The sequence below is a fragment of the Schistocerca serialis genome, chromosome 2, assembly GCF_023864345.2.
Source record: "Schistocerca serialis cubense isolate TAMUIC-IGC-003099 chromosome 2, iqSchSeri2.2, whole genome shotgun sequence".
Taxonomy (NCBI): domain Eukaryota; kingdom Metazoa; phylum Arthropoda; class Insecta; order Orthoptera; family Acrididae; genus Schistocerca; species Schistocerca serialis.
The window spans coordinates 1062586677-1062598898 of NC_064639.1; the positions used below are offsets into that span (position 1 = coordinate 1062586677).

General features: G+C 37.5%; 1 protein-coding gene across 5 annotated transcripts in view; it reads left to right on the plus strand.

Moving 5' to 3' along the window:
- LOC126458516 (uncharacterized) overlaps positions 1-12222 on the plus strand; it is a 254934-nt gene that overhangs the window by 67914 nt on the left and 174798 nt on the right. For all 5 annotated transcript variants that reach the window (XM_050095616.1, XM_050095619.1, XM_050095614.1 and 2 more), the window contains exons 6-8: positions 4027-4124; positions 4210-4375; positions 11007-11252. In XM_050095616.1, the coding sequence (XP_049951573.1) occupies positions 4027-4124; positions 4210-4375; positions 11007-11252 (510 nt within the window). The remainder of the gene's footprint in view (positions 1-4026; positions 4125-4209; positions 4376-11006; positions 11253-12222) is intronic.

Below are 12222 nucleotides of genomic sequence, written 5' to 3' on the forward strand. Positions count from 1 at the left end.
AGCAGCCCAGATCAGGGATTATGATCGGATATCCAGCCCCTGAATTCCAGTTGTTTCCTCTACCACCTCTCCTCCGGGCCCACTCAAGTGCGCCTCCATGGTGCATCCCTCAGCCACAGCTTCGTATTGACCTATTACAAGGTCCAAAAGACTCAGTTCAGCCGGGGCCCCTCTGCCACGAATTTTTCTCCATCCTTGGTGCATCTTGGGGTTCAGAAGTAGTCTGTGCTGATGGCTCGATGGGTGCTGATCATGTAGGCTTTGCTTATACTCATGTGGGACATAATGAACTGTGATCCTTGCTGGATGGCTGTAGTATTTTCACTGCAGAGTTGATAGCCATCTCTCGTGTTTTTGAGCTAGGCATTACTGCACCGGTGAGTCCTTTCTCATCTGCAGTGACTCTTTGAACAGTTCACAAAATCTTGACCAATGGTACCCTCGCCTTCCCTTGATCGGGTTATCCAGGATTTTCTATCTGCCATTAAACATTGTGGATGCTCAGTGACCTTTGTCTGGACTCCAGGCCGTGTTGGAATCCCGGGGAATGAACTCACTGGTAGATTAGACAAACTGGCTACCAGGAAGCCGACTCTTGAGATTGGTATTCTGAAAACAGACCTCGGATTGGTATTGTGCCACCAAGTTTTAGGAATCTGGAGTATGGAATGGCTCACTCTGAGTTCACGAAACTACAGGTGATAAAGGAGACTACAAATCTATGGAGATCCTCCATGCAGGCCTCTCGCTGGCTGTCCTTTGCTGGCTCTTCATTGGCCATACTTGGCTGACTCATGGTTATCTCCTCCGACTCGAAGACCCATCCCACTGTCATTGTGATTCTCATTTGACGGTGGTCCACTTTTTGCAGGGCTGTCCCAACTTAGCTGCCCTGTGGTGGACTTGCTACCCCTGGAGATGATGCCTCAGCGGCTAACTTAGTTTCATGTTTTACTCATGAAAGGGAAGGGGGCTTTTACCATTCTCTTTAAGGGATGACCGCTTAACCTTATTGGTCCGTTGAGGGGTTGGCAGAACGCTCTGTTGCCACCTCTGCACAGATTGGGCGGCAGCTGTTTGAGCTTAGTGGTTCACCCCAGCCCTCACCCTGCCTGTTGTTTTACTTTTTCTGCACCGTCGTGCATGGTCTGTTCGACTTGTTCGTCGTATGTCTATCTGTGCTTCTCGTGTCTTGCCCGTGTTGCCAGGCTTTCCTAGGCAATTTCTGAGTGGGCTACCTCTGGAAAGCAGTAACAGTTGGGGATGTCCATCCCGATTGCATTCTGCTTTCGGGGCTTCTGGCTGCTCTCTGGAGAGGCACCCTGCTTGCCTTTCTTCCTATATCCCACATTTTTTTTTTCATTTTTGTCCCTTATCCAACGTTTGTTGACCTTTGGTAGACCTTGGGGTTTGCTTCCCCTGGGTTTTACTTGATAGGCCATCTCTGATGTACAGTAATGTAGACCTATTTGTTTAAGGAACAAGGAACTGATGACCTAGTGGTTTGGTCTCTTTAATCATCCAACCAATCAAGAAATGGTAAAAAGGTTCATAAAAGTATCATTGATTGGTTTTCTGCAAATAGTCTCATCCTCAATTTTAAAAAGAAACAACATATTCTGTTCTGCACATTTGGGGTACTACACCAAATGCAAGTGTAACACCTAGTGAAGATATAATAAACAAGGTGGGAACCTAAGAATTCTTATGTGTTCTTATTGATGAGAATTTAAATCGGAGAAAGGGCATTTTGGAACTCCTATAACAACTTAATTCAGCCACATTTGCACTTGGGATCATTGCAAATCTTGGGGAGAGAGAAATCCACACAATGACATATTTTGCATATTTTCTTTCAATACTATCATACGAAGTAATGTTCTGGGGTAACTCATCTGTATGAAAGAAAGTCTTAATTGCTCAAAAAGTACTGGAAGAATAATTTGTGGTGCTTATCCGTGATCATCTTGTGGACATCTGTTTAAGGAGCTGGGCATTCTGGCTACTCCTTGCAGTATATTTATTTCCTTGTTACGGTTGTTGTAAACAATCCACTTCTGTTCAAAAGGAAGAATGATATACGTAATTACAATAACAGAAGGAAAAAAAGACATTCATTACTCCACTTTAAGATTGTCTTTAGCACACAAAGGGGTCCACAATGCTGCAAAAAAGATTTTTGATCACTTACCCAGTGATATAAAACGTCTGAGAGACAGTGAAGTAAAATTTGGGGGAGGGGGGGGGGGGGGTGGGAGGAGACTGAGAACATTTGTCCTTGACAACTCCTTCTATTCCGTAGTAGAATTTCTGTTATTGTAATGTGTAAAATGTGTGGTGGGTAGGAACATCTAACTTGCATCTTTATATCTTCTGTCTGTATAAGTAAATAAATCAATCAAAATTAAATTAATATGTGATGAATCTGTAAGGACTTTGCTACATCACGATTTATCATGCAAAATGACCCATAGAACATGAAACTACTAACTAACTTTGTACGTTAATTTAATTTTAATAATTAAAGGTAGTCGGTTTTTTGGCATGTTTTAAAATGGATTAGTCTTTTGTTGGGTTAAATTACAACCACCCTGGTTGAAATGGAAGCAAAATCAGTAGCAAATTCTGTATTGAGTCTCAGAGGGACCCCATTAGGCCTTGGAGCCTAGTTTAATTTTAGCGATTTCAACTGTTTCTCAACACCACTGACACTAATATCACTCATATTTGAATGGTGCAAAAAGCAGTCTGGAGCAGTACATCTGTATCTTCCTTAGGAAAGGAGCATTTTAAAACAGAGTAAACTATTTTTGCTTTTGCTTTGCTACCCTCAAGTTCAGTTCCTTTGTCATCCATGAGTGTCCGTACCCTCAATTTAGTTTGTCACCAGTGAGCTTTTGGACACTGTTTTACAGCTGTTATGCAGAAGTCACTGTTTCTTAGAAGTTTTTTCATAATTACTATGTACCATGAAAGGTTCCTCCCACCATTAACTGTTCTATTAAGTACATACCTATCCTGTTTGTGGTCAACTATTCTTTCGAACTTGAGCCACAGTTTTTACATGCTTCTGCACTGAGGCAAACGTCTTTTTCTGCTTTGAGATGTGTCATGGCTGCCTCTTTATCTAACTTATTTAATGTGTAAATCTTTCTTCTTGTTGTAGCTGCCATTTGTACTTCAGTGATCATTGTTGCTACAATTGCTTCATGGTCACTAATAACAGTTTCATTATTGTCATTGCCAAGAAGTCAGATCTGTTTGCTACCATTAGGTCTAATATATTTCCATTATAAGTGGGCTGCTGTACTATCATTTCCATGTAGCTTTCTGAGAAAGCACATGGTAATGTTTCACAAGATGTCTTGTAAGGCCTACCTTGAACAACTTAAATATTCAAAATTGATTGTTGGATAGCTAAAGGCTCCACCAATGATGACAGCATGATTAGGGAACATTTGCATTAGCAAACTGAGATTTTCCATCATGTCTGGAGATGAATCTGAGAGTCAGTAGAAAGATCCAGTTACAAGTTTATGCCCACTTGTGATACTGGGTCTTGCCCAAACAGCCTCACAAGCTGCTTCAGTTTCTGTCTCAATGGAATTTAGTTTCTTGTCTATGGACACAAATACACCACCTCCATTTCCCCTTAATCTATCCTTTCTTTATACTCTTAGATTTCCTCCCCAAACATCCTCTAACTGTCAATTTCAAATTTTGTAGCAATGTTCCCTCATTTGATTTAGTGTTAATCAATCTGAATATGTACAGCAGTGCTACAGCATACAGGAAGTTCTTGGCACAACAGTGTACCCATCTGGCCAGCTTCTGTCTGCATGGTGTGTTCCTGTGCTGTCATTGTGCTCATGTGTTTCCTTTCCGTCCCTTCTTTTGTCTTTTTTGAGTTCCACTTTTCAGTGTATTTGTACTAGTAAGCATTTTGAAATCTAATAACATGGAATTTTATGATAGAAAAAATGTTGCCATTTGGAGCTTTTATTTTTTACTGCGATTCTATTGCAGTGGACTGTGAATGGAGAATTGAGGATTGGTTTCTTCAGTAAAAGAAACATTTCTGCTGGAGAAGAAATAACATTTGACTACCAGTTTCAGCGATATGGGTAGGTAATCTTTTATTGCGTGTTCGTCTGCAGAAAAATATGTTGCGTATCTGATAGGATTAATGTAATGAGACATTATTTTTAGGAAAGAAGCTCAGAAGTGTTTGTGTGATGCTGCAAATTGCCGTGGCTGGATTGGGGAGGATCCAGAAAAAGAGAAACGTGAAAGGAAACTCAAAAAGGAAAAAGAAATCAAAAAGAAAAAAGAAGAGAAAAGGAAGGATGTTAAAGACTATATGGATGATATGGATGTAAGTACTACAGCATACCTCAAGAAAATAAGATTTGTTGGGACAGGGGAGAGTACATAAGAATAAATGAAATTTTAAACATTATTATAGGTTGAAGTCCAGCAACTGTGTGTTAACTTAATTACAGAATGTACATATAGCCACCTCGGCTGCATAAAATTGTCAAATTGACCATGGTTTCGACAGCTGTAAGGTAGTCTTCATCAGAATATATATTACGTAGGATTACCTAGAAAATATAATGACATTGAAAAGTTTCGTATTGATTTAAAATCAGGCCTAGACAGTGTAAAAATGGCCAGTTCCTGTCAGACTAGAGTAACACATGATGTTTGTAATATTGTCAGCGAAAACCTAACCAATTCTTGTAATATTGTTAATTCAGATAAAAAACTAATTAGAACCATAAATACCAAGCTTGTAGAAAAAGACACTTTTGTAATGAAGGCTGATAAGGGCAATACCATTGTCATTGCTAGCAAACAAGAATATGTTGCAAAAACTCTACAGTTCTTTCAGGAAAACAATATTTCCGAGCTACATGAGGAACCCACGCCAACTTTGCAGAAAGAAGTCAGAACTGCTATTAACGATGCCAAAGCTCTTCTTAAACCTTTCTGCCTAAGTTACGAGCTCAGTTTAAAGTCCATAAAAAGACCATCTGATCCACCCTATTTCCAATAGCATGAACAGTGCTTACCACGACTTAGCCAAATTCTTGCAAGATATATTGGAAAAATCGTTTGTTTTCCATAGCAATTATTCTGTTTCCAATAGTCAAGATGTTCACTGTGATAGAGATACGAAATTAATTTCCTTTTACATTAAAAATCTTTACACAAATGTGCCGGTACTTGAAGCCTTAGACATAGTAGAAAATAATTTATGTTCTTTCAGAAAAGATTTATCTAATGAACAAATCACTGACTTCATGAATTTACTTTGTATTGAAGTAAAATACAATATTTTGAATTTAATGGAAAACTATATCAGCAATTAGATGGCCTTGCAATGGATAACCCCTTATCAGGAATCCTTGGAAATGTTTTCATTAATTCTTTAGAAGTAAAATTTTTCAGTAATTTTTCAGTGTCAGCTGTAGGCATTCTTCCATACGCCAGATACGTTGATGACATTTTGATCATATACTAAGGGCCTAATGACGGTATCGATAAACTTTTAAATATGTTCAGCGAGTTTCATGAAAATATTTCTTTCACTTGTGAACTAGAAAATGAGTTCTGGCGGCAATTGAATTTTCTAGATCTCACTCGTACGATAGTAGATGACAAGGTTAGCTTCAATATCTTCCGCAAAGAAACCAGTTCTAATCAAATTATTCCATTCATGTTGGTACAGCTGCATTTTCATAAGATGGCCTTTTTTCATTCAACTATTCATAGAGCCACCTCCACATCCCTTTCTTCTGAAAATCTCAATTCTGAAATCAGTCTGATTAAAACTGTGGCTGTCAATAATGGTTATAATCCTTCTATAGTAGATAGTATTTTTAGTAGGAAAACCAATAAGAGAGTCACTACCCTAGGCCTTTCTAATAACGAACCTAATAAAAAGAAAAAAATTTTCTCTATACCATTTCTGGGTCAAATTTCTTACAGAATACAGCGTTTACTTCAAAATAAATATAACTACAGAGTAGGCTTCACCACTAATAATTCTTTAGAAGGTAATATCATACATAACTTGAAACAATTTCCCCTCTGCGTAATTCTGGTGTCTATAAAATTATTCGCAGCAATTGTCCTTCCTATTACATAGGCCACTTAGGCTGAGCTATTTCGACAAGATTTTAGCAATACCTTCTCAGCAAAAAAGGACTGATGTTCACAATTCAACTTTTGCTGATCGTTTGTTAATCACAGGGCATAATCCTAAAGATGTAAAAGATGTACAGATCTTGCAGTCAGAGGAAAAAGCCTTTAGGCTTAACTTCTTAGAAGAGCTAGAGATTTTTAAACACCTATCTCTGAAGGACAGTCTCTTTCTGAACGAACAGTTGCATTTACGCAATAAAACCTTTTTTCGAGGTATAGAGCCACTAATTAAAAATGGTTTGAATGGCGGTACTCTCCTCAATGTAGACTCAACATCGTTTTCCTCTCCAGTTTTACATTTTTATGTATATTTGAACTACATTTCATCTATAAAATAAGACCGTTACGGTATGTTGTAATTTTCATGCACTGATTCCTGTTGTTGCATGTAATGTTAAATTGTCTATACAATGCCTCATTTGCTCTTGTCTGTAATTTGATCACTTCTTGCTAGATGGCACAAATCTGTTTTCATGTCCAACTCAGTCTGCCTTGGCCTGTTAGTCGTCTAGTCTGACGGTAGCGGCTGTTTGATCCAGTTGTTTGGCTCTAAGCGACCTTGTGACTGCCATTGTATTTTGATAGACTATTTTATTCCAATTGACAATCATGTTATATTCATACAGTTTAATTTTTATTCTTGTGATTATTTCATTTTGACAAGAGCATTTTTGCTCTGATTTTTTTCACCTATGGTGTGATTACATGTAAGTACACTGTTTGTACAGTATATGGAAGTAATCCCATTAATTTTATTTTATTTTTGAGCCATGTCATTATATTTTCTAGGTAATCCTAAGTAATTTTTATTCTGATCAAGACCGTCTTAGAGCTGTTGAAACCATGGTCAATTTGACAATAATTTCATGCAGCCAAGGTGGCCATATGTACATTCTGTAATTAAAATAAGAATAAATATTCAGAAGTTATTTAATCAAGATTTTTAGCTGCACAAATAGTCCCATTCTAGAAAGTAAAATTCTCTGCCTGAGTAGTTTTAAATCCTGAACACGAATCTTTCTAGTGACAGTTTTTGAAAGTTTAGTAATTATTACCAGGATGACGTGATATGATTGCTACGAGGATTTTGCCAGACATCATTGAATAAATCTCTTTTATACAACATCTCAAAAAAAAAAAAATAACGTGCGATGAGGTGTTCTGGAAGCCAAGACGAGAAGAAAAGACATTATAAACGTTTGGCCCAAAACCCTTTTATTTGACAGTAAAATGCCTGTGGAAATCAGCATCAGGGCATTGACATGCATTAAAAGTAGCTCTTGTGAAGAAATGTATGTCTAGTACTAGCCCAAGGAGTGTCATCAACATGGGCAGTTTAACCTTACTATTGCACCAACTTGGATGAAAATGACCCAGATAGTAGACTGGGAACTCAGTGCGATCAGCCGATAAGGATAGTGTAATTTCTTCGTAACAGTGATACGATTCATCAAAAATAAATAATGTCGTGTACGGTACTCCTCGGCTGATGGCAGTGTAAGAGCATTGCTCAGGATCCGTGAGGAATGATTTCCCTTACAGAGGCTTCCAGAGAAATTTAATGTTTTCTTATGCATCGCATCTCTTGAGTACTCCCAACCTGAAGGTACAACTATCATGTATCATTGAAGAGGTTATTATCAAAAGAAGACATGTAGTCTACATAAGAAGCAACAATCATTTTAGCACTAGCCCATTGCACTCTGTAATGTAGACATATGGCGTCTCCGTGCACTCTTACTTAAATCGCTACCACTTGGGTGGCGAGCATGCCACAGAGAATTACCTGAGTCTCTTTGAGGTAACAATGAGGCTACTGACCAACAATTAGGATACACATTAAAACAGAAAGTACACTTTTATTTAACTATATTTACATACCATAAGCATCACAATAGAAAACTTTTCACTGCGTGATATTTTTTGAAACTTTTCAGCGTAGACTGTTTCCATCATCATTTCACTTAAATTGCTGACAAATGAATTGCTGTTATTATTTAAAACATTGTCATCAAAATCGTTGTCACTCTGGATATCACTTGTTTCCTCTAAAAGCTCTACAACCTCTTCCTTAGAAATATCTGTACCTGAAGAACTAGCCATGTTGTGTCTACTCACTTGTTTAATGAATACAACCTTTCTCTCAGCACAACTGCTACAGCTCAGAGTTGAGTTAATACAGGCTCCCCTAGATGGCAGTACTAGTAGAGTCAGATTTGAGGCTGAAGCCTGTGAGAGCTATGAAAAATCGTGTTGTATGAGGCTGGACATGGGAGAGGAAAACAAAATTCACAATTTCAAGTGCCACTCGCCATTGGAGTGGAAAGGGTAAATGAGTGCAGTGTAGATCTGAAAGTGTTTACATTGCCTGGGCACAGTTCCTAAGGGCAACAGTCATCACCCTGTAAACAAAATTCTTTTATTATATATTTCCAGCCTCTCATGAACGGTATTATAACTGCTTTCAGCTTCTTGCAAAGTCATGATAAAATGATCTGTTGAAAGAAAATAAAAGTAAACAAGAGAATTGTAAAATACTAAGAAATTAAATTACAAAATCACTGAGCAGTAGAGGCATTGGTTTGTCAACAGGTGCATAAAAAAGACTGAAAGCATTCCTAGCTTTTGAACGAATTCTTTTTTGATTTAGGTTACACACACACACACACACACACACACACACACACACACACACACACACACAAACACGTATAACTACACAAGCAACTGTCCACCTGAGCGATTGATTCCCACCAAACTGTGGCCATGAACAGAGTTGACCAACCATGCCAGAACACACTGTTGAGCACAAGCAGCTTGATTTCAAAAGCAGCTTCACAACCCATGCTATCTGCTGCTGCAACTTAAGCAAAAACTTTTTAGCAACCGATGTTATATGTGAAAGCTTAGTCGAAGTGGCATCAAATCGAAAGACTTGCACCCGGCGAACGGTCTACCAGACGGGAGGTCCTAGTCACACGACATTTTATTTACTGTATGTATGTTTATTAATTAACACTGTTAATGTTTCCTATTTGTGTGTTTTAGGTGCTTAAGAATGATGTTATTGGCTGACTAGATCTTATGTCTATGCTCTGAATATCTGCTGTCATTGGCTTGCGAGATCATGTGTCGAGCTGTAATTGTCAAACAAACGCAATCTCAATTTCAGTGCTTTGGAAGCTGCCATGCTCTATTTGGTTGAATTCATGTTTATACTTTTGTAATATGAAAATATGCAGTGTAAATGTTGCTGTGCATCAAAGCCCTTTCCAAAACACACTGTTTTTTGCTGGCTTTCTTTTCCTAAAGTGCCAGGAAGTTCTATGCTTTTGTATAAAACCTTCACCATTCAAATGTTTCGTAAGTTTTACAGCTCTGAGGGAAATAATGTCACTTAACATGAAAAAAAAGTACTTTCACTGGGGGGGGGGGGGGGGGGTATAGTGTATTTTTAACCAGAAACTCTAGGAAATATTCAGAAGTTTTTCCTTCTTGTCTGCGTATACACCCAGAGAAACATTGGTTTTAAAAATCAACAGTTGTAGAACAAGCCTTACAATACTATAAGTAAATTGTAAAATAACACTCACGTTACCACTCATTCAAGACTGCCTTTGGGATTAGCATCATCAAAGAAGTCATTCCAATGAGTGTGGCAGTTAACTTTATCAGTGAGAATGATAGTATGCATGGATCGTGGCTTTCTTGATTTTAAGGTGGATGTGCTGGATACAGAGTGGATGAATTTAGTCTTGTGTTACCGTTGTTACCATTGCAAAAATTGAGCTTTTAGTATGGGCTAAAAGTTTTAACACATTTGTAATGATGGAGGAGTATTTTTTCAAAAGTTTGTGGTTATAGGACATGCTGTTAGAATCCTGAGAATGGTTTATCTGCAAAACTTTGCAGTTGAGACCCATTTGGTTACAAACACAGCTCTGTGTGAACAGAAGATATTAAGCTCTTCAATAAAAGTCAATACAATGTATATGTTATAAACTGGACAAAACTGACTTACAAGTTCTAGTAAACAGCATTGTGTATTACTATTATAGTACAGAGTGATGGTGGATATTAAGTTGACAATTGAAGCATATCTTTCAAAAATCTCTCTAATGAAAGAAACACAAGGTTTGAAAGACATTACTTGCATATTGAACTGATTTTTACCTATCTTAGAATGGGAAAAAATACTTCTACTGCATCATGGAGGCTAATATGAAGACTATTCTATTTGTTTTTAATAGAATTGTCTTCAACTTTCCCAGAGCATACTAAGCTACTTACTGTGTTTATGTAGCCTAAAGTGTAATTATGTAAAAGTGCAAGAATTTGTTCCACAACCAGTTTTCCTTCAGATCATTCAAACTTTGTAATTTTTATTGTGTAATTTTTCTGCCCGTAAAGTATGATACAATGTAATGAAATGTAACATTTTCAGAACATTTTTTCCTCTTTTACTTATTTTGTTTGTGTAAATGGAAAAATTGAAGTATTCTTTTGTATTTTGAGTTACAATAGACTGTGAAAATTGTACAGCTTTTTAGCTGAAAAATATTATTCTTTATGTAAATGCATGCGGGACACCTTGGAACCTACAAATTGTGAATGATCATCAGAGTTTCATGTTGATGGTAACTGTGGAACAAGACAACAACTTACTTTTAAAACAACTGTAATTTTAGTGTATGTCAAGGCCTATGATTTAAAATACCATGACCAAACCACGAATATTTTTTGATATGTTGTTTGTTAAAAATGCTTGTAATAATGTGAATTATATGATTTTACAGCTGGAAGAAGAGATAGAAAAACTGAGTGTTTCCGGTCTAAAGAACAGAGCTCACACCTTAACAATGTGTCGCCTGATGGTGCGCGCTGAAGACTGCGACTCACGTATTCAGTTGTTAAAGCTTATACAAGAAGGAGAACCAGCGTGTCGAAGACTATTCCTTGATTACCATGGTCTTCGGCTCATGTGGAGCTGGATGGTAGATGCCACAAGCAATAATGAAAGTGAAATGGATTTGAAAATGGAAGTTAGTATATTATCAATTCTAACATAATTTGTATGCAGCAGTAGAATGATACTTTTAAGCTACTTTTAAATATTACTTGCGGGGAATAAGTTGCCATTAAATAGAATGGAGAGGTCAGTTACATGTCTTGGTCTGCTGTTGTCATACTGAATAGTGTCCATGGTGCTGTTTGATGAGCGAAAGTATTAAGGTATTAGGCAAATAGATAGCAGTCCATTTTAGGTAAATGGACAATAAATGTATTGTGCTGAATAGTGAAGATTGTTTCAAGTTAACTTACTTTCTCATTATGACTTGTTTAATTTTAAGAAAGAGTTGAGGCACTCATAATCTTGTTGTACGTATTTAGTTGGTCATAGTTCTTGTGATCACTCTTCTCGGGCACCAAACTTCTTGAAAATGATGGAAATATTAGCTATTTTCAGTAGTATTATCTGGTTACATTCCTGTTAAAACTTTTCTGCCTTCTATGCTAGGAAAATCGTAAAGTTCACAATCTACACCTTCGTTGAGGCTTGTGTACCAACCTCTGGCCATAAAAACAAATCAAACAACAATCAATATCATCTCCACTTCAACAGCTGTGACCTCCTCCCTTCTTTTTACTCAAGGCATCTGTATTAAATGAGTGCCCTTCAAGACAAAATACCTCCATCCTTTTTCACCTACATCATTAAACTTCTAATGCTATGACGTTTCTTGTTAACCATACCTAACTTTAGATTCCTACCTTTGCATCCGATACACCTGCAAAATCTGCTGCGTGTATCTACCTATGATTGTCTGCTTCAGCTCCACCACTGGAAAAAGGAATGATATTACAAGCAGAACCACATGCAAGATACTTATTTTATTTACCAGCTGACATTTCCTTACTATTCAGCATTCTACATAGACATTACTACCGCCGTCTGGACACAGTTGAATAGTCTACCTCGGGGAAGTTCAGTATCCAGTTGCTGAGCTAGAC